The 24,060-nt window shown below is 35.9% G+C and overlaps 1 protein-coding gene across 6 annotated transcripts in view; it reads right to left on the bottom strand.

Moving 5' to 3' along the window:
• Window positions 1–24,060, bottom strand: part of Vti1a (vesicle transport through interaction with t-SNAREs 1A) — a 343,741-nt gene that overhangs the window by 248,040 nt on the left and 71,641 nt on the right. For 3 of the 6 annotated variants that reach the window (XM_047551898.1, XM_047551899.1, XM_047551896.1), the window contains exons 5-6: window positions 18,954–18,974; window positions 14,261–14,345 (exon numbers count right to left, since the gene is read on the bottom strand). In XM_047551898.1, the coding sequence (XP_047407854.1) occupies window positions 14,261–14,345; window positions 18,954–18,974 (106 nt within the window). The remainder of the gene's footprint in view (window positions 1–14,260; window positions 14,346–18,953; window positions 18,975–24,060) is intronic. The other 3 variants (XM_047551901.1, XM_047551902.1, XM_047551897.1) reach the window with 1 other exon arrangement.

The following is a 24,060-nucleotide window of genomic DNA, read 5'->3' as shown; positions in this document are numbered from 1 at the left end:
TGACATATGGAATCTCCATGCATGCATATCTGGGTAGGTGTATTTGAGAAACTATGATCTGAAATAATTTTTCTAGGATTAATTTTTGGTTCTGTTAAACATAAAGTTCTTTTTATAACTGTAAAATTAAATAGAAACATTTTAGAAAATCCAGAAGAAGAAAATCATCTATAAGCCCATTATTTTTATAGAACCATTTTGATTATTATCATCTGGTCTGCTACGTTTTTCTAGATTGAAAAAAAGAAAAAACATATTAACTATCATTCTTTTATTAAGTAAAATGTTCTATTTACTGCACACCTTGAACATGGGGATGAACCATATGAATGTTGGGACCATACGCCTATATACATCTAATATTTCCTGGTGTCTTGAAATTGAGGGATTTATTAGCCTGGTCCTTCCAACAGCCAAAGAAAAGTTCATATGTTTTTTTCTGGAATTAATAGAAGAACTCAGGAAAAGAGGCTGGGGGGGGGGGTGGAAAGGAAGGAAGGAGGAAGCAAATAAACCTAGAACATTTCCTAGGGCTACACTTCTGGCAAGATGCTTTCACATAGACATAGATCCTATGTGCCACTGGAAAAGACAAGTTATCTACAGGGGTAATAAAAAAAAAAGTTAAAAAGCAAAGGCCAGGTCTTCAGCAAGGACAGTATGATGCTACGGTCACTCAAACTATGAAGATGATCATGACTACGATGTTATTTTTTTCCCCTTCTTTCCTTCCTTCCTTCTTTGTGGTGCTATGGATTAAACCCAGGGCCTCCTGCTTGCTAGGCAAGTGCTCTTTCAGCTACATCACTAGCCCCTGCAAAGCATTTTTTTTTTTTAAATCAGCTTTTCATTTTAGAACTGTTTTGGATTTATAAACAATTATGCTCATAGTACAGGGAGTTACCATTTACTCAACACCCAGTTACCCCTATTATTAAAGTCTTATATTATCATGGTACATTTGCCACAATTAATGGACCAATATTAATACATTATTAACAAAAATCAATATCTTACTCATACTTCCTTGGTTTTTGTCTAATGTCTTTTTTTCTGTTTCAGGATCCCATCCTTGACAGCACATTATACTAGTCACCATGTCTCCTTAAGCTCCTATTGATTGTGACAGTATGCAATGTACTTTCAGCACATGCTTTAGAAATGGCATGTATAAATTTGTGAAGTTCGATCTATTGTCAACACTCAGACAAACACATGCAGAAGAATTATCTTTTGTTACAGATCCAAGAAACATAAATAAATATGAGAAGGGAATAAAGATAAATGCCTGGTAGAAGAGAAAGCAAATAATATTGGACTTCTTATTGTGTCTATTAATAGAATGTGGACACCAGAGAAATAAAGTCTCATTTGGCACAAATACTGGGAAATTACAACCTAGACCTGCCCTGCCACCCATCTATTCCTTCCTATTACATTGTTAATAGCTGGGGTTAAAACTGATTGCTTATGAGGCAATGAAGTGAGCAAGAAATAAACAGCACGGCCTAGGTGGATCAACTCCCCACCTACATTCCCTCTTATTTAGTATAATACTGAGTTTAGAAAGTGGTCGCTCAATTGGCACAGTATTTTCTCATCCCCTTGCATCTAGGGGGCACCATTAGACTGTGTAGTTATTACCAGTGGACAGTAGGCAGAATCAAGTGGACCTTTACAAGTGATGTATGTCTTCATTCTCTCTTTGTCTGCCTGCTGGTCAACTAGAGGCTGTGAAGCCAGTGGAGAGTAGAGCCACAAGGTAGGAGAAACCTGGGTTTCTGAGTCACTACATGGAGGGCTGGCTGCTCACTTGGAATCCTTGCATTAGATTATTCCCAGACTGAGAAATAAACTTCACTGGAATAACTGGTGTTTGTTATAGCAGCTAGTACTGCTATGCAAACTAGTACAAGTGGAAACTAATGTTTCCTGAGCACTGATGATAGACTTAACACTGTGTGGGGTGTTTACATAATTCACTCATCTATCACTCACGATAACTTCCACATAGCAGACCTGTGAGGCTTCTATATATTAGGAAGCTGAGGAATCAGAAAGGTCAAGGAAATTGCCCAAAGTCTCACAGTTATTAAACGGCAAGAGCAAAACATGGACCTGTGTAAGTACAAAGTTCCAGGTATATTCCATTTTGTTTCACTGCAGGTATAAGACAGGCGATCTGACTTGATGCATGGATTAAAAAATAATTCCCATGTATTTGATATGTGTAACTTTTTTTTTATCCTCAAAGGATTGCAAAAATTGTACACGTGTTCTCCCTATTTTTTATGTGAAAGACATGAACTCCCAACTTACCGGGGGTGGGTGCGAGACAATTAATTTGTTTGAATTTGTCAGCATTTTTTTTTTTCAGATCAAGTCAACGCCATTCAAAAATGAGGAAGAGAAAGATATACTCCATCTTTGTAACCTGCTGATAATCTTACAGTGTTTAATTTGAGCACAGTCCAGCAACTTACCGAGGGCACGAAAGAACTGTTGCTCCACAAGGTTTACAGTTAACAAAGGAGAGAACAGAAAGACTTACTTGTTCTCACAACAGTATGAATTTAAAGAACTATATGGGGTGTGCATTCTACAGGAAGCCCAAGTAGGAAGAAAAATGAAACACTGTACCTTGCACACAGCAATAAAAATGAGGGGATTCATTGTAGTTGGAAAATTCACAGCTGGCAGGCAATATCAGTGAGGCAGTAAGATATCTGGCCCATCTTCATGCTTACCTTTTGGAGTCATAGTGTTAAAAAAAAAATAAAAGGTCTTCTTTTCATATTAACAAAGTCACACCAGTCAATCTCTTTAGCTTACCTACATGAAAAATTTGGATGACTTTGTAAAAGTCTGCATCAGCCAGAAAAATTGGTGCATCCTTTAAATTTGTGCAGCCTTCTTTTGACAGAATTGATTTTTTGCTTGTTTGTTTTAATAACAGGTCCTTATTATCGAGAGATCTGCATAGCACTCTGAACACTACAGATCATTCAAAAATATTCGAATGAGGAAGAGAGAAACAAAAAATCCTGATCCCTTTATGAAACCAAATTAAAACTTAATATCTTTTCTGGTTAGTATAAATAGATGGCATTTGGGGAAGTATCAGGGGATCAGTTTACTCATCTGATCAAATGATTTCCATATCAGATACATTACTCTGTTGATTGATAGAATAAAGTAACAGATAGAAACACATTCTGAAAGGGGATCTATAGTTATGTATGTCTCCCACAGGTATTTTGCCAAGATATTCCAACTTATTAAAGGAACCTTATATTCTAATTGCCTAGGACAGTGACAGGGTTCACTATTTCCTTAATGATGTAAAATCTACTTTTCCTTAGAGGTGGGCTGAATTTCTCCTCCATCTAACTTCCTCATGCAAATTTGCTAATAATATAAAGCAGCGTTTTCTTGCTATATCAGAGATGAACTGCCCCTTCCACGTCTAATGAACACTATTTGAATTTCTTAGGGCATAAAAGTTGTTTGCTGAATAAATGTTAAGGTTCCACTGTGCTCTATTTAAATGCCACGCATTGCGAATAACTTTGAAAATGGAAATAAAGAAAAGGAGCTCCACAGTAAAGGTATCTTGTGTGAACACAACTCTCCACCTTTCGACGTGGCCCAGGATCTCAGGCAGTGAAAGCGAGGGAACCAGCGCATAGAGAGGCATGGCAGGACTACCCAACAACATGCTTTCTTTTTCCTCCAAAGGGGACAGTTTTAAAAAGCTTTTTTCCTTGTCTGGCTTTAGGGTGGTTTCTTCCTCTCTTTAAATAAATAGATATTTATTTAACTATGACTTAGAGTTTATATCTTAAGATGCAAAAGGGCAACACAGTGCCGCACATGAATGATGGCCCACCACGACAGCCTCTTTGATAATGACTTTACTTGGAAAGACGTCTTCTTCAATAAAAAATTATTTTTTAATGTTAACTTTGTTCTCTTGTGGCAACGCTGGAAAACACTGTAGCCCAACAGGAAATACAGACGAAAGCTTCAAATGTAGAGCACACAAAAAAAGCCATTTTTAAAGCTCATGCCCATCAAGTTTCCCACTTGATATAAGTCGTACACAAAGTCTTAGTCCAATGCGAACCCATGCTGTGAAAATTCTGAAGCACCCACCTCAGAAAATTCTGTTAAATACATAAACACTGCTGAAAAGAAAACTTCTGGGCACTAGAAGTCAGACTCAAAGGGAAAATAAACCTGATTAAAAAAAAATCCCAAAGAAAGTTATATAAGTACAGTGCAACAAGGTCATAAGCTTAACTGTCCTTAGCTGCAATATTTGAAAGTAAATTGGCATTTTAGCCATCTGCTTTGGTCGTCCCTCTTTTTCTCAGCTCACAGAGAGGCAATGGAATAAGGATGGCTTCATGTGTACCTTACAAACCAACTGGAAAAGTGGTAGGCATTATGGGGTAAGACACCTTTAAAAATGAGTATAATACTTTTCATGGATTAAAAATGAACCCTATGAATTCGCTTGGACCACCTAAGGAGAGGTTCTCCAAATAAAGTTTAAATGACATCCTTTTCTTACCATTATGGAGCTCACCAATATCTCGGAGAACCTCACAAAGTAAATTTAAGTACAGCTTGAATATATTCTTTAAGAGCATCACCCCAAATGACTACCTTCTCTTTTCTTTCGAGAACAGAATCTGAGCTTTTAGAGGTAAGACTTTAATAGTTTGTAATTATAAAGTAAATGACAAGTACACATTAAAAATGACTTTTTTTCAGAACTGGGCAGACTTAAACATTCACAGAACATGGTCAAATAATAATTCTTAATGTTTAAAAAATACGTATTCAAGCAGAGATACCTTAAAATTCTGAAAACATTCTACCACCCAAAATAATGAAGAAAGAAACTTTCTCAAGAGGTAGCTTTCTATGTCAAAAAATTTAGTATTTCTATAGGAAACTTCTTCTTCAAAATAACTATGGTTAGATAAAATAGATGGTTAATATTGACCCAATCATATAATCCGATATTCTCCTCCTACATTGCAGAATAACAAAGTGTTATTATTTCTGCAATAATTTGCACATGGCAGATGGCAGTGCCTTTCTGAATTAGGTAAACAAAATTAACTAAGCTAATAATTGATCAGTGTTGATCGCCATAATATTCTCTACTTGGATAACCCAGGACTGTGATACTGGAATTATCTTGCTAACTCTGTACTCCAGCATTCCTCAGTGAAAGTTTGTTGAATGAGTGAAATGCAATATTTACTTTTTTTCATATCATCCTATACCTCTTTCACCAATATGAGAGGATGAGCAATTTATTCTTTACTAACTTCCAACAACTCTGAGGGCAAGGAACACGCAATGAATACTTTCTGGGTCTATCTTCTTGAGAGTCTCAAAAATGACTTACAGTAAGCTGGGGCTGCAGCTCAGTGGTATAGCACTTGCTTAGCATGTGTGAAGCATTGGGTTCGAGCCTCAGTACCATATATAAATAAATGACTAAAATAGTTATAAAAATACAATAACATTTTTAAAAATGACTTGGTGCATGGGAGGAGGGAAATTAAAACTTTGGTATTTTCTGTAACAGATGCTGGTTCAGTTTCAAGCTAGCTTACAACTACTAAGATAGTTTTATGCATTAACTTCTATTTTTGTGCATTGTTTCATCCATTAGTACTTTGTTGATTGCAGATTATTGTTTTGAATGATTTGTTTTTAGTGAAGCTATTACATTGTACCTAAAATAGGAAACACTCAAAATATTTCTTAAAGAGGAAAATGAGAGGGCAAAAGAGGAAAAAGAAGAGAAAAAAACAGAATACAGGCAGCAGAGGAAAATATCAGCATACATGGACGGAACTACTGAAATGAGAAAAAATGACTGACTTTAAATTTGATAAGTATTTTGTCTTAATAAATATTTCCTTTATATAGTGAATGGATTAAAGAAATAATAGTTAGTGAGTTGAAAGAAGGTATTGAGATGCAAAAGATAAGAGAGTGACCAGGTTGCAGTATTGTGTCCTCATACCCATCATCTCTGTATAACCTTATGAATGGCTCAGGAAAACTCCATCAGTAGTTTGGTCACAAAGATATAAAGGGAGTTAGTCAGCTTTCTGTCATTCTAACAAAATACCTGAGATCATCAACTTCTAAGGAGGAAAGGGGGTTCTGGCTTGTGGTCTGAGAGGTGTCAGTCTGTGACTGCTGTTGGCGCTGTGGTGAGTCAGGACATCATGGTGGGGAGTGCCTGGCAAAGAGCTGCTCACCTCATGGCAGCCAGGAAGGGAAGAGAGAGATAGACAGAGAGAGAGAGACACACACACAGACATGTGGTTGGGGTCCCCATATCCCCTTCATGGGTATGTCTTCAGGGATCTAACTTCTCTCACTAGGCCCTACCTCCTGAAGATTCTCCACCTCTCAATAATGCCACAGGTTGGCAACCAAGCCTTTAATACAAGAGCCTGTGGAGGATGTTCAAGATCAAATTATAGCAGAAGTCACCCCAAATTTTAAAAGTATTGACTCGGATTCTTTAAAAACTTCTGAACATGAAGCATAAATTAAGTTTTAAAAAAATGTTAAGTGGATACCACTACTGATTGCTTTTCCTGTGAGAACTCTTAAAAAGCAATTAGGTAGAAAAAAAGTGGTATAAGTGAATTACCTCATTCTCACCAAAATGCTACAATTTCAGAATTATTTGTTTTCCAGAGAGGGAAAAAAAATACTTTAATATGTTTCTCTGGCTCACCCTGTTAGGTCAAATGAATTCAAATTTTGATAAGGCAACTATAAGAACAAAAATAATCTGAACGCATCATGTAAAACAGGCCAGTAGAAGTATATTCCTAAAATGGAAAAGTCTGATGTTTAACATTAGATTAACTATAACAAAATACTGAAATCTTAAAATTGAAGTGAAATCTCTACTTTAACTTTTCAAAAAGAGATAATCTTCATAGAAAAGAAATAGGACACCCAAGGGAACCCTTTGTCAGAAGTGTAAAGAATCCCCTCTTATCAATTCTATAATAAAGTTCAGGTAGAAAATGTTTTCCTTTATGTGAGGAACTTGTAAACTATACAACACTGATAATACTCTCACCAAGAAAGTCTGTCTTTCCATTTCCCTAATGAAACAAGAAATTGTAATTAATGTGACTTATTTAAAAAAGGAAAAAAAGTAGTGTTAAACATAGGCATAAAATTTATTTTGACAAAAATAAAGTGGTAGAATGAGTACCATTACTAGACAGATTACTAGCAATTCTAGGTATCACATCATGCCTATTCAGATTTTCCTAATTAATAAAAGCAATAATTACAGTTCCTAAATAAGACCATCATCTTTTTTTTTGGGGGGGGGGTACTGGGGATTGAACTCAGGGGTGCTTTACCACTGAGCTACATTCCCAGATCTTTTTATTTTTTATTTTGAGACAGGGTCTCAATAATTTAAATTGTGGGCGCTTGCCTGGAACTTGGGATCCTCCTGCCTCAGCCTCCCAAATTGCTGGGATTACTGGCATGTGTCATGGCACCTGGCCAACCCGTCTGAATTTTTGTGCATGTATTTAAATAAATATATTCACAAGTATATGCAAGTCGATGTCTGTCCAGTTCACATTAACACAGACTAAGTGCTAAGATTGCAAAGTAAGCATCTCACTCAACTTTCAGTAGATCTAAAGTGGGACCCATATCCTGCATTTCCAACAAGTTCCCAGGGGACACCAGTGTTGCTGGTCTTGAACCCCACTCTGGGAAGCAAGAAACTAACCTGTTTCTTCTTTAGATTGATATAAAATTAACCAAAGTGACAATGTATGTTTATATTCAGAAGCTTCCTACAGTGAAGATGGTTAGAGGAAAAAAAAACACAACCAGATTTTTGTGAGGCAATTTACAAAACTCTTCTCTCTATATATTATTTTATTATGCCTTTCAGGAACTCCAGGAAATGGGTACCGTTATTAATAATGTATTATCATAAACTTGGTTTTCAACTCAGATTTATAATCACAAATGTTCATTACTGCCAGCCTGATGGACAGGTCACAGTCTATGTGTAAATCCTTTCAGGTACAAAGACTGAAAAGTTCCCATTTGTTTGGGGATGTCTTTGAGGAAGAATTTTTTGGGGAACTCATGCCAATTATGAAAAGAATCAATAATAAATTTCAAGCACCTGTTCCTGAGGGTCATTTAAAATGCTTAGAGGGCTGGGGATATAGCTCAGCTGGTAGAGTGCTTGCCTGTCAAGTACAAGGCCCTGGCTTCAATCCCCAGCACCACAAAAAAAAAAAAAAAAATGCTTATAATCTCTCTCGCATATTCACCACCAAATATCTGCATCAGTAATTTCGATTGGCAAAAGGACCCAATCTTGGATTACTATAATAAACCTCTAACCTGTCTTTCTGTTTCCACTTCTCTATCTCTCTACCCCTATCGTCGCTGTTCTCCATCATTCAGAAGAGGCCACTTGCCTGCCAAGAGTCCTTCAATGACATCACACTCCGAATAAAATCGACTCCCTCCCTCGTTCCACAGCTCCACAAATGTGCACACTGACTTTACCCAAGCAGGGCTCTCACCTCCGTCTCCTAACGCTCCAGCCAGTCTGCTCATCTTTCTGTTGCTGGAACATTCCAAGAACCTTCTCATTTCAGAGTCCAAGTACTTGCTCTGCCTTCCTCCTGGAATCATCTGCCCCGAATTTTCTTCCCGATGGCACCTTTACATCATTCACCACTCAGTTTACATAGAGGGCTCTTCTCTGGGAGATCCTTCCTGACCTATCATCGGTACTCTTTAAGACTGCTTTATTTAACCACTATCTGTAATGGTCTATATTTATTAATTTTTAAAATGTCTATCTCATCCTGCCTAGCCCCTCCCTCCAACATGTAAACTGCCCTAGAATAGGAACCTTACAGGTCTTGTTTACTAGTGTATCCTCAGCACATGACACATGGTTTTCAACAGTTGGTTTTTAACTAAATTATGGAAAAGGGAAATTAATAGATATAAGGACATGATATATTTTGACTATAAGAGATCAGTTCAGAAATCTAGGTATGTGAAACCCATTCACATTTTAGTGTGATTCATTGGATAAAAATACAGAATTAGATGGTCTCATTCCACAGTAGCTGGGGATGGGAGCAGCAGTCCTGTAACCACCAGAGGGAAGGAGGAGGAGATGGTGCTCAGAAACTTCCTCATGCTCAGCATCAGGCACCATTGTTCCTAGAGCATCCATGGCCAGCACCTCAGGATGCCCCCTCCCCACATCAACTCCACCTTTATGCCCTCCAAGCTTTGTAAGTGTGGCAAGTAGCTTGACCTTTCTGTACTCTGCCTTCCTATCTGTAAAAGGGATGTGCTGACTATTAAACAGACAATGGGCAAGGAGTACTGAGAACAGCGTAGGCCCATATTAAGTGTTCAATAAACACTGTATTGTTTCTCAGGCAGCCAGTCACTAGCTTACACAGGGTCCTTGGTGAAGGACGGAGCATCTCCTCTTCACAGCCAAAAGGCTGGCAGAAGCTTAGCAAATGACAGAATGGGAAGTTAAGGCTAGATGGCCAGCAAATAACTCCTGAGAAAAAGATGCCAACACATGAGGCATAGGTGCTTGGAGATGGTAAGAGCAAGGTCTGTAAATGGCACAGATAATGACCCAGGGATCTGAGACTACTAAATGTAGGCAGACACTCTCAGAGCCCAGAGATGAACTGCCAGGTGAACCAGGCCGCTCTAGAGTTCAGGATAGGACAGTCATGGGGGTCTTGAACTCTATTTACATATTAAAAGGAGAGAGAGAGAGAGAACTGCATTTCTGCCCTCATATAATTTCTCTTTCAGCCTATTATTTTATGAATCATATAATTAGTTTTGTGTCTACTGTAATTCTGCAGTATTTATTTCATAGGAAATAAAATAATCATAATTTTTGAACAAAGGGCAGATGACTCAAAATTTTAAGTGTTAACTCCCTATCCCAAACAAAATGGATTACCTCAAGAGTTGAAATTCAGACCTAATAACACTAACTGAAAAATGAGCCAGTTTTATATGAAAGATTCTATGACAAGAACTAACAAGAATGGCACACTGGACCAAGCCAATGGCTTATAACCAGCAGAGTATCTGGTCTATGATGGTGGCTCCCAAGGCAGTTTTGTTAATGAACATGATAGTGGGCCTTTGTGATGTCAGTTTTATGTTGGAATATCCTTAGCATCATCTCTTTACTATCACATATTCTAACTGTCCCTCCTATAATAAATAAAACTGTTCAATTAACTTGTAATGTCATCAATTTTCTGAAATAGAAAGGGACTTATGAAGGAAACTTGATTGATATTAAATTCAATGCATATCTGGGTGTAACCTGCACTTAAAAATAATGATGTACTCATTTTGAATGTGTGTCCCACTGCTCAATAACTGTTCTTGAAGAGATATTAACTATTTGGCAAACTCTTAATAAATGTCAAAAATGAGCTGGGCATGGTGGTACATGTCTGTAATCCCAGTGACTTGGGAGGCTGAGGCAGGAGGATTGCAAGATCAAAGCCAATCTCAGCAACTTAACAAGGCCCTGTTTCAAAATAAAAAATAAAAGGGTTGAAGATGTGACTCACTGCCTCTGGGTTCAATCCCTGGCACCAAACAAACAAAAAAGTCTCAGGAATTTTAGACGACGAATTTCATCACTTGTTAGGAAGACATCAGTGATCAAAATAACGTATTCTGTTTTCTTCTATCCTACCTTCTATATTACTTCTTTATTTTATTTATTTATATGTGGTGCTGAGAATCAAACCCAGTGCCTCACACAAGCTAGGCAAGCCCTCTACCACTGAGCCACAACCCTAGCCCTACATTACTTCTTTTTATGAAATTTGTCATGGTTATCAAGTTAATAAATAGAAAAGCTTGTAAATTTTTTTCGTTAAAATATCTACCAATTATTTTGAAAAAGTTAACCACTTTTGCTGATACTTTTAAATTGATCAATTTTTCAGAGCCCTCTGTACCTTTTAAGAGCATGTGCATGCACAAATACAAACACACACACACATATGACCTTATTTTACTTTATCACAAACTTATGTGATAGATAGAATCTACTGTCAAGTTTCCATTATGCAAATATAAGAACATATACACAGAGGTTAAGTAATTTCTCAAAGTCAAGCAACTGAGGAATGACAGGGTCAGATGAGGGGGATTTTCTCTCTCTGATCAGTCCAATAATTCTTAGCTTCTGTGGTGCAAACTTTCAAAAAGTATTCTAGAGAGCCCAAAACAGAGTTGCAAATTTTGTTATTTTTTAGGTAAAGATTAAATGTGTGTGTGTGTGTGTGCGTATGTGTGTATAAAACTTCTACCTACTATTGCCATCATGTCATAAATTTGTCATTATTTTATTATCTACAATAGTAAAAACATCATCTTAGGAAAAAGAAGTGTTCTTAAACTGATAAAATACGCTGTATGGGAAAATCACTACATTCTAGTTCTTTTCTCATTTTGCTAAGGATTAGTGAAGACTCACAGTCTAGGACTCGTTCCCAAACCACTAGAATATCTGCAAACTACTTTCCAAAGTCATATTAGCTCTTCCATGTCTTTTCCTCCTTGCATTTCATTGTCTTTAAGGAAGAAATCAGTAAGTACTGTAAGTTTTCCTTTTGAGGGCTGGGGGAGTACCTCAGTATACAGTGCTTGTTTAACAAAAAGAATGAGGCCCTAGGTTTGATGCCCAGCACCAAAAAATTGAAAAAATTAAAATTAAAAAAGAAGGAAAAAACTTTTCCTTTTCATGAGATTGGGCACTTATGGCTACAGACAAGCTTTTCCTTTTGAAAGTTGCTACTCTGTACTCTTACTGTAACAAAGTGATGAGCATCATAAATTTGCATATAATCAAAACAGAGCTGTAGCTTGACTAGGCATGACTAAGGCAAGGGCTGGCAGGGATGCAGGAAATGCGGATGCTCTGTGGTGCTCCCCACATCGCATGGCTTCCACGTTATTTTAATAAGAAAAAGTAGGAGAAATACTTTATTCATGTCTTCTCACTTCTCACTCTACTTTCAAATCCATCCAAGGAAACAAATTAGCATAGTGACTCCTGTCTAGGCAGAGGCTGCGAGACATCTGTCCTTGCCTCCAAAAGGTCTGTTCTTACTCCTCCCAGATTCAGTTTTATAATCTACCATAAGTTCCCAAGCCTTATATGACAAATAAACCTCTAATTTTATAAAACTTGATAATTGATCTACTACTGTATTCTACACACCATTGTATTCACACTCCAAAGGAATAATTATCAAATCCCATCCAATCTTACAACTGTGATCAATGCGTGGTCTTTCGGTATTTGTGATCTTCTTTGATGACTTCCTTGAGCTTTGGGAAGGAGCTGCATGAATAGTATTGTGAAAGAGAAAAAGGACACCCAACCATGTATCCAACCAAATCATGCCTAGTCCCCAGCAAGACTACTCCCACCCCCAAACCCAAACCAGTTCCACAGGGATAGAGGCTCATCAATGGATGTTTTGTCAAGCAAGGTCCCCTTACTGATTACAATGTTCAATAGAGACAGTGCCACATTCCCCAAGAATAGTCAAAGTAGATTTTTTTTTCCCTATTCCATTTATATGTACAATTTTACTCATAACACAAAATTTATTTATATGAGATAATAACTGTATATAACCAAATGATGGCACAGTAATAACACATTTATATATGTATTTTATGACATGTAAAATACTTTATCAAATACCATTATTTCTTAAGAATATTCTGAAATGAGCAATATTATTTACATTGTTTTGAAGAAGAAACTGAGGCTCAGAAAGTTTATGTTATTTGCTCAGGATCACACAAACAAGAGCTAGAACCCAAGCCTTGTCCTCTGACCTCATGTTCAGGGTTCTTTCCATTATTTACATCCTTCCCAAGAAGGGTCATTGCTCAAGGTGGGCCCCCAAACCAAAAGAACACACAAAAACTGGCTTTCATCCCAGCATAGAGAGTCATCTATCAATAACCTCAGTAAGGACAGCCCTACTATGAAGCATCTGGGAAGGTGTGTGGGTTTCTTGGTTTTCCCACCATTAATATAATGACAATGCTGTTTGCGTTCCTCCCTTTCAGTGCTCTAGGATTCGTCACATGAGCCACCCAGTCCAGCTACGACAGCCATGAACCCAGGGCCAGAAAAACAATTGCTATTCAAAAAAGAAATCATTTGGAATCATTTTTCTCATACCTGCTCATCCAAAATAAACATTTTGGCAACAACGAATTTTTAAGTAATTGACGGGAATTTTGACGATCACCTATTTTATGATTTATAAGCTAGGCAAGAGCTATTGAAAATACATAAAATGGATTATTTACAGTCTAACCTTCACAAAACAAAATAAAAAAGGATAGTCAAGTAATAAGAAACTGAAAATTTCTAAGGTATTAATAGATATTTATTTACTATATAAAAATATTCATTGCAGGAAACATGCGTAATTAAAAAGCTTGTCTATTTTAAATAGACTAGTCTTAGAAATCAAATTAGGAGTATGCTTTCTGAAATTAATAATTACTGTCAATTGAAACAAAAAGTTTGAACTAATTCTAATAAGATTATCATGAACATTAGCCTTGCTGCTTACTATAATTTCTTTCATATCTGATTATAGGCTGTATTTATGACTGAAAAAAAATACAGGATCATTAGGAAGCATTTCCAACATCAGGAAAAATAAGCCAAGTAAACTAGGTATCATTATTTCTTTGTCCCCAGTTCACATCATTTAGGTTGATTAAAATGTTAATTTTTACATATGTGAATAAAATATACAGGAGCAGACAACTGGAGATTGCACGGTGTGCTAGCAATCATTGCGGGTGGGTAAACTGACAACATGTAACTGCATATTAAGACAAATGTAGAATTTAGACAAAGTATTCCATCTCTTTTCAGATGTATACTTTTAAACCTCAGGAACTGTTTTCAGTAGATGTCATGCCTTTTAACTTGAAAAAAGATAAGCGCAAATAAGCTCCCAATTGTCTCCCCAATATGTAAACCACATCTCGGGCTGCTGTCTCTGCTTCTCCTTTGAAGTTTCCCTGAAATGTCATGTGTTGTGAAGACTGCTGTGCATAAGCAAGACAATTTGCTCACTCTCAGAATTCTTACCGGTTTCCACTGCTATTTGGTACCCAGCCTCTAGTCTCCGCGATGACCTTTCCAGCCTCTCTGTGTTATCGAGCAGATGTGCCCTCTGAAAAAGAAAAAGGGGGAAAAATCAGACGGCCGTCTACAATGTTCTTTTTTTGCCTTTTAAAAAAATAATGCCTTTGTATGCCCTAACATTTGTGGGGGTGGGGGGAATGTCACAATCCATTATAGTTAATTTTTGGTTTATCTTTCATTATAGAAACCACAACAATGGACAAATTTCCAATCAGTCATATATGGACCATCCACTTTTTTGTTTAAAAAGGAGACTCATGTTGTAAGTGGCCACAGTGAATCTCACTCCAAAACACTGAGGAACATTATGAAGACCAGAGCCAACTGGATCTTTTCTGTTTCATCAGAGATGAGACACTTACATAGATCTATGATCCCAATTTGTTTATTTTTTTATAAAATGCAATCATTTCAAAAACCCATTTGTTCCTTTGATTCCTGCAGACAGTAATTTTTAAGCAGGAACTTTATTTTTAAGGAGCTGCTCCTCAATTTTGGATGTGCAGCAAGATGCCATATAGAACAACACATGCTACTAAAACAGAATACTAAACAGCACTTCTAGTTTGAAGACAACTCGGGGCAACCACCAAGAAATAAGAGACACGTTTCTCCATTTACACAGTCGTACAAAACTGTGGATTTATTCCCAAATAGATGGCACTAGATTGAAAGTGAACTTTTCATATACAGTGCTTTAGACTCTGAACTAAAATTAGAATAATTACATGCGCCTCTTTTGTATATGATAGAGAAATTACAGAATTTCTCTCAAATCCTCAGCTTCTAAAATTTCTTTCTACATTGAAACTGTTATTTTTTTTTAATCTTTTAACAGTATACTAGATCTATTTAGGTTGCCAAAACAGTTTTGTAAGCTAATCATGGCTGTGAATGAATAAGAATATATACAAGGGACATCTATACACCTATGTCTAGATACTTAGAAATATATGAAGATGTGTCTGTGTATTTGTGTGTGTGTTCATGTATACATGTATTTGTATAAATTAGTACATTCCCCCCTCAAATCAGTTTTAGTGTCTGGTCAAAAAGAAAGCAAAAAATGCAATCACAACTACAACTTTGTGTTGACAGATGTCACTTAAAGTTGAAGAAATGCTTTCTAATAATAATAAAAAAGGAGGTGCCACACACATTATCTGAGTGGCTGTCGAGCGAAATGATCTACCTTGCTCTAATGAGCCCCCATGGATCTTGGAGATGCAAGCTGTATTGACATGCACACTTAAGCTAATACACCTAGACCAGTGCCTCCAAGCTCTAGCAGCCAGGGATGCTGACAGAATATCTCGCTTCCATCTTCAAAGAAAGGAAGTGATTAGTATGTTATCATTACCATTCAAAACGTGATTTCCTTATTCCCTCCCGGCATAGGTGACACATCTGAGATGCGGCCAGACGTTAGAGGCAGCTAAAGCCACATCAAAGCTTTCCTTGAAATTTTTTTTGGGGGAAGGGTGGGGGGGGAGAATCATTAAAACAATGCATTTAGAACAGACAGATAGGACCTGATGTGAAGGTCAGGAAGCTGCAATAGCAGTCTATAATAATTAATAGAGTTGTCTAATATACAATGGAGAAATTAAGAGAAATATTGCCCCCTCCCTCTGCCAAAAAAAAAAAAAAAAACCTAAACTAAATAAATAAAATGGAGGATAGAAGGAAAGCTTCTTACATCATGAAATAGCAAGTCACTGAAGGCTGTAATTGAGAAAAAGAAGAGCAAGGAAGCTCTATGTGTTTGGCAGTGACGACTATTTTTAAACAAAATTAAACACTTCCAAAGCTTGTCAAAAATAGTTTTCTAACTCCTAGTTCTCCCTACATGCAGGTTCTAGGAGTAAGAATTGCCCTTTTCTTCTCTGAATATTGTTTTCTACCTTAACAAAGGACTTAACTTCAAACTGGTGATTCTCTAAAAATGGTATTCATCAGATCTGTGAAAGCGGGTTTAAGTTTGCATTTTAATCCAGACTAAGAGAAGAGGACTTTTTCTGTTAGTTTTCATATTAGATGAAATCCTAAGTCAAGAGAAAACATGTAGCTACTATAGATTAAAAAACCATAGGTCAATATTGGAATGGACATTCTTACTTGTATGCCAATATATAATGTAGGAAAAAAAGCATTTAAATGTAGAATGTGTTTTGGGATTTTATACCCATCCTGGGAGCAGAATTTCTCAAAGAACTTTTAAGAAATGTGTATTTCCAAATCATGGGAGTAAGTCTTCTTGGGGAGGGTTCAATTTTATCAGAGTAAATCTGTACATGAGAGGGCTATCAGTTTACCAGCTGCTTTCCCACAGGATCTCACTTTGTGTTTTGGAACCTCTTCACGTAAGTCAAACTAAAATCAAGTTCTTATAACAGCTGTGCTATTTACATTGTTCCCTTAGTTGTACATTGCCCTGGTCGCTGTAAATGAAAGGAAATACACTACAGTGGCAGCTGATGCTTTCAACTTGCCCCCACACTCCATCCCAAACTCATTCTCTCACCCACTTCTTAGCCCTTTTCAAAGCAGGTAAGTGAAGCTGTGCAGGAGCTTCAGACGGAGCTCAACTTGTGTGAGGAGCTGTGCAAAGTGGAGAGCTGGAGATGCAGGATTCAAATAGCTCGGCACAGCCAACGCCAGATCTGCTCCCTCTGCGCTACAACCCTGCCTGTAAGCATGCCCCGTTTCCAGAAAGGAGCCTGAAAAGAGCATCACAAGGAAGGGATAGGGCATACTTTGCTTCCAAACATAACAAAACATTGCATTTTGTAGCAGATGGGTGCCTGTCTTCTTAGCATAGGTGCAAGTAAGAAATCTGGGGTAACATTCACTGTACTATTAGAATCCTGACTGGGAGACAATCACTTCTGAGCAAAGTATATGCCAATTCAGTGTCATCATCACCACAGTCTAGTCTATAAATGTCAATGCTACATCCATATCAAAGAATATGTAGAATAATATTTCAGAGCATATTATGCTGCTATTTGAATGATCTAATTCTCCTGATTATAATTTTATTACCGAATACAGTTTCTGAAACATGAACTCCACACCATGGCTGATCAAACTGCTGCTGCAGGGACAACAAAAGAAGGCACCACCAATAATCTATTTTAAGAGAAATGCAGTGCTGATATTTTTAGCTTCAGGAATTAAGATTTATAATTGCACAGCATTCAATTTTAACAGAAATAAATCCTCTCGCAAAAACGCTGCTTGCAATAAGACACGAGAGTTCATTAATCATATTTGTCGCTTAAATTTGGGGACAAGAGCTATGTGTAGTTTCTTCATATGGAGGTGTTCAAGTCTCCTGGTAGTTCCAATATCATTTGAAAAGTCAGACTCTTTACCTTGCATATTTGAGAATATGCAAATATATGCTATCTTGCAGGAAAATAATAATTTACATAACAGTTAATTATATTCTTTTACTATTACATCACCTTTCATGTAGAAAAGATAAAAAACACAAGAAAGTTGATGAGTGTGAGGTGTATTTTGGGGTGTATTTTTCCCCTTCAGTTTGTATATCATCATTACTTTTACTAAGAGAGGACAACATTAAGGCAACTTAAATCAGAAGAGCTGTTGCAAACTAGTATCTACAAGCTTCTAAGTTAATATCTTTAGCACCCAGAGCATGATGACTTACCAATATAAACAATTTCTGGGAAAACCCCAATCAATACAGTCAATCTAAACTTGAAAATAATTCAAAGTACACTGATTATTATAAGGAATCAGGCAATTTCTAAATGGCAAATTGGCCCATTATTTTATGTCCTAATAGAAAAATAACAAAACTCAACCTAATTAAATAAAAAATATAACTACCTTTGAAAAAGAATACCAAAGCATATTTGATAGTTTTGGCATAATTGAAAAAATAAACACCAAAAAATAAACAGAATCATTTAGTATTCCTCATTGATATGAGGATAAAATTATTAACATTGCTGAAAATATTTGCTAGTCCACAAAATAGTCTGGGGTTGTATTATGAAACCAACTTGGAAACTCAGAAAAATGAGAACTCACTTGGGTGCTGTTTCCTACAAAAAGGAAAGTGTTTAACAATGACGTGAGCTCTAACTAGTCTTAGGTATCTATACACAGACAAGTAGAGCATTTATAATGTGTTTCCCCAAAAGGATACCAGATGAACCTAAGAATTTTGGGTAAGGGAAAGGAGTTTATCTAAAAATAACATTCAGTAAAGTAAATCAGAATATCAGAAAAAAAATTAAATCATATTAACTTCTCTGAGAAGTTAATAAATAAAGCAAACTTGAGGTTGGAGCCTACAGTAAAACCATACTTGGTATAAATATATTCCTTTGTTATTCCTCCTTTTTTTTTGTCCTTTAAAATATTAAGTTTTCTCCAATATCTATAATGAACAATGATCTTTGTAATAAGCACAATTAGGATTTAGTAGATTTTTAGAAGACAGTTAACAGAGAAGATTTTTGAACAAAAAAGTCAATAGTGTTGCTATGTGTAGATTGCCCAGGAAAAATGAATATAAAGATCCACTTCAGATTTGAAAATCAATTTCATAAGGAAAAGTAGAATTAAAGAAAAAAAAGGGAAGCTAGGAAGTACTCACCTCTTCACGTAATTTTATCAACTGCAACATGAATGCACAAAAAAAAGATAAAAAGGAAAGAAATGGCAGGAAAGAAAGATCAGTTGTGTGACAGGGTACAGAATTAACATTGACAATTTATCTGTTTACATGTTTAGCATTTAAAAATCACAGACAAACACATTAAAAGAACCTAAACATAGACTACATGCAGAGTTTTTTGAACGAATAAAGATCACTTTCTCACACTGTCACATTAAACAAAGAGAATAGTGTGAAATTCTCTTTTAAAGCACATCTAAGACACCATCATGAAATAAAGGGGAATGACTTCATAGAAGTCTATATTATAAAGAAAGAAAACAAGTTTACTGTTCCTCTCTTCTAAGAATGTACCACTGAAGAGGTTTTGTATATACAAGTTTTCAGGATGTTTCTCTATTTGGAATCTTGACAAGTGATTTCAGATTTTACCAACAAATGAAAATGATTAATAGCTCATGCTTTGGTTCCAGTAAGTACCTAAAACAACAAACTATGATGTGGGTGAATGTCATACGTGAATCCACTCTAGTAATAGGATTGCATTTGGAGGTAAAATTATTTTAATTGAGAATAAAGTATGCCTGTACTGATAATACTTATTTAGGATGTGGCATCAGAAAATATTCCACTATCCCTAGAACTACTGTCTATGTCAGAGTCGATTTTTAGATTTTCATTTTGCTTAAGAGACTACTGGAATCAAATGGCAGGCTTTCATTTTAATTCTTTCTTTCTTCATTTTTCAATTGTCTTCATCCTGTAAACTGGACCATCTGAAAGCAAGGAACTCTCTTACTTCATTTGTAAGTGTGTCTTCATTGATATTGTAGTCTGTTTCACTAAAGTCTAATCAAAAACCACGCCCATTAGGAAATTCTCCTGTGATAACATTTTAATTCTCCTATATGTGACATTTTTCTATTACCTTAAATATAACAGATAAAATTTTACTTAACTTTGTAAAAGCTTGAAAAAAACATAATTACATGACTGCCTCCTTCCAGGGGTGGGTGAGTGTTTGTGTGTGTGTGTGTGTTTGGTGCTATTCTAAACCACAAATATCACTGTATAGTTGAGATGACTATCACAGTTTCTGAAATGAACAGAAATTGATACCCATGTTGTAACAGACTATAAACCACATTCTAGGTCTGAAATTTGCATTCTCAGCAATTCAGGTATATAACTGATAATTTTTAAACATCCAAATATCTGTAACATCTGTTATAACACTTGACACTGCAGGCCAATAAATTAAACTATTGCTTTGGGAGAAACGTTCTATGAATTGCTCACTATAAGTCTCTCTAAAAGTATCATGTTTACTGTAGCCTGGAATTCTCAATGCTTAATGCTGTTTTTGTCTAGAAATCCAGGCAGGCAGCATACATTCCAGCTTATTCTGTTATTTCATTTGCTATAGGAAAAGTATTTCAAGTACAAAAGAATGAAATTTCAAAATTGTTGTAACACTTTATGAAGAGGGTACAGGATTTACTATGGAATGTCTCATTGTGTATTTAAAAATAATGACACTTTTACTCTCATACTTTCAAACAGACCAGGAGTTGTCCTTATTTTTAAATACACTCCTTTTCTTAGCAGCTATCCACTGTGTACCAGGAAAGCATACCATCAACTGACATGGAAAGTTAAAATTCTTCCACAGAAGGAGGAAAATTTTAAACTAAGACACCTGGCCTATCACATATTGGAATCTTTTTCTTTGCTACTTGAACATCATGGGAGAAAAAGGCCAACATTAATTCTCAGAAAGAGACGATCTGGGAATTGATCGCATAGCCCTCTTTTCTTTCTGGGGCACCATTCTTTAGTTGACTATGATACTTAAAGGGCCAAAGTTTAAAACTACTCCTCAGCAATAGAGACCATTTGGGGCATGCCACCCTGCCATAATCAATGAGTGTTTAAAAATGCTACCCATTTGTTTTTTCAATAGGTTCCAAACAAAAAACGTTCTATCTTGTTTGTGCTGCATGGCTGCATTCAAGCTCCACACCGGATTTGTAGCTAAGCTAGGTAATGGGAGGGTTTTTTTTTTTTTTTTTCAAATCTTTTTTTCAGTTAGGCAGAGAGTTATGCATTCAAGTAAACAAAAGATGGTCTATTTTTGAAAATTAACAATGAATGCGAAGAGTAGACCCTAAGTACTGATTTCGTATTTTATCGAGCTACTAGCTCCATCATAGGCGACATGAAAGTGTGCAATACCACAATGTTGAGTTATGATAATCAACATCTTTTTGAAACAAAGATTTTTTTTTTTTTTCCTCCAATGCAGAATTTGATACAAGAGGTAATCTGTTCCTTTGTGGGCTGAAAAAATCTGGTTTACGCTGGTTTGAACCAGTGGAATCTCTTGTGGTTAAGCCTTCTGCTGTGACTAAAATCAAACCTGCACTGCAGAGCATGCGAGGGTTCATGCGCGCGCCTGTGTGTGTGTGTGTGTGTGTGTGTGTGTGTGCGTGTGTGCGCGCGTGTGTTGCGTCACGTGACCCCCAGAACTACCGAATTTTTTTTTTAAAGCTGATAACACGACTGCCGTCTCTGTCCGCATACAGATAACGAATAAATGCTGAACTCTATTAAACGCCCTTTACACATTATCGTGGGTCGAACACACAATTTTCTGAACTTATGATGACAGTCTATTTATTTTGCTATAAACCCTCAGCACGTAACGAACAGATTTGTGCCTGGTAATGATCTGCTCTGCCAGGGCTATATGAAATGATACCGACCTTCTTTAGATCTTGGGAATTAAATTGACCGACTTCACCCCCTGGTCTGTAGCTGAAGTTTGACACACTTTATGCACAGCAAGCCCAAATCGGAACTTAAGAGAACCTTCTATTAAAAAATTAAGCAATCATTATCTGCTAAATATTGCTTTACCACAAAAATTTCCTCATGTTTAGAGCTGTCCTACTCTTTATATATTTTTTGAATCTTCTGTGTCGGATTTACTCAAAATCATCAACCAATATAATTTTGCATATGGTAACTGTGAGGCTACTAAGTTCAAAACTAGTACTTGGAACATTTTATTTGTCCCATTATCACACTCCACTATGAAAGGCTTTATGATTTCATTCTATAAATTGTTTTTTTGTCCTTTTTTGGGACAGATTCTTATGAAAGGAAATCAAGTTAAGAAGCATTTAAAGTTTCCCTCTAAATGTAGCATCAATACATTCAAGAACTCAACTGGTAGAGAAATCGAATGTTGTATTAGATGGCAAATAGGATATTTTAAAAGAACAGAATGATAATGCTTAAGACAGAAGCCCTTGGAAAGCTGAGAACTCAACAATACTTTAAATGTGCACAGTAGATGATTCTGTTCCTTTCTTATAAACCAAAATGAGCTATATTTGATTGAATGAAATAAGTGTGGATCAGAAATGAACTAATATGAGCAATAAATCTGGAAATAAATGAAATGTGCATTGTATGAGGTACTTTAAAGATACATATGAAAATTTCTTAAATGTCTGAAACGTTGGCATTTCCAATGATGGCAGAAATATTTATATACTGAAGAGTAAATTAACATAATTTATACTTAATTGGAAGATTATATGCTTAAACAGTCAGGTTTTTGGTGCCTAAAACCCTGTACTACAAATAGCCAGAATGAGAAATATTTGCTTCTGTATTCATATTTGTCCAAATCTTTACAGAGAAATCATTATGTAGGGAGTATGTGTATGATGCACTGAAAATAACTAGTCAGTATTTCTTTCACCTATTTGTAATCATTGCTATCATTTCTTATTTTGTTGTCTGATTTATATATTTTAAAATGACAGATAATTTTAATTAAACAAATACTGATCATTTTGTTTATCTCCAAATTTTACCTGTATATTAGTTTACCATAAATACACGAACAAGAAGTTCTGAAAATCAATTTGTCAACAATTAAATGTAAACATGTCTAAACAGAAAATATTTTTTACATAAATTAAAGGGTATCCGACCTGGAAAAAAACTATTTTCTTAGTTTCTTAGCTACAAAATTAATATGAAGTACTAATTTAAAATATTTTTTCTTCAAAGAAAAAGTTTCTGTTGTGATTACTCAGTCTAAATGAAAACTGATGCAGAATAAAGTTATTTTCAAGTGACCATACCTGGTTAATGATGTGCTTTGAGAGATTCTAATTCCTATATTATGACAAAGAGCCACAAAACAAAATTTAATGATTTCATTATGCAATAGAAATTTTGCTGGAGTTGCCACAAAATATCCAAAAAGCATGGTCTCTTTGAACTTTCAAGCCTCATTCAAATCTTAGACTGAAAAGTTCACATAAGTAATAATCTATCAGTTATATATTCTTATAACTTATCATACTCTATTTATTAAAGTGACAGCTCCTTACAACTAAACTCCAGGTTCTCCAAGCACTTTCAGAATTTGTAAGTTTGATTTATACAAGTCTAGGGGAAATCTCTGCATAATCACTTTAAGGTGACAGAAATATAATTTGCAAAATCCAGAAAATATTAACTCAGATTTTTGTGGAATATTTTTCTTTAGGCATAAAAATCACACTTATATGTATGCAAGGCAAATATTTTAGGCACATAAAATGTCCATTAGGAGAAGTGAACATGCTTTTAAAAAAGGGATTCCTGTCACAGAACTACAACATCCATTACAATGAAGGAGTCTGAGCTAGACAGGAACACCCCCTTCCTTTCTATTTCCTCGACATTAGGCAGTAGTTTCAAATGAGGGAAAGATCTATAGCTTTTTAAAGACCTGACACAGGAAATATGCGTTCACTTTTTTTTTTTTTTTTTTGCAAAAAAGATAATGCTTTTTTGCAGTGGCTAGGAGGAAAGTTACCATTCATTCATTCAAGAGGTATGAGCAATACAAATCTCACTTTAAAAAAAGGAAAATATTTTTCTCTCATCCTCACATTATTTAATCTATTATGAGTAAAACCCCTTCATCACATCACCCTTTCATGTTTGATGTGCTATTTTTTTCCTTTTAGCTATTCTCACATTTCAATCAGAGAAGCTGAAATCCCAAGTCAAATCTGAA

The sequence above is a fragment of the Sciurus carolinensis genome, chromosome 5, assembly GCF_902686445.1.
Source record: "Sciurus carolinensis chromosome 5, mSciCar1.2, whole genome shotgun sequence".
Lineage (NCBI taxonomy): Eukaryota > Metazoa > Chordata > Mammalia > Rodentia > Sciuridae > Sciurus > Sciurus carolinensis.
Note: the sequence above shows the minus strand (reverse complement) of the source record. Positions and strands in the feature narration are given on the sequence as shown.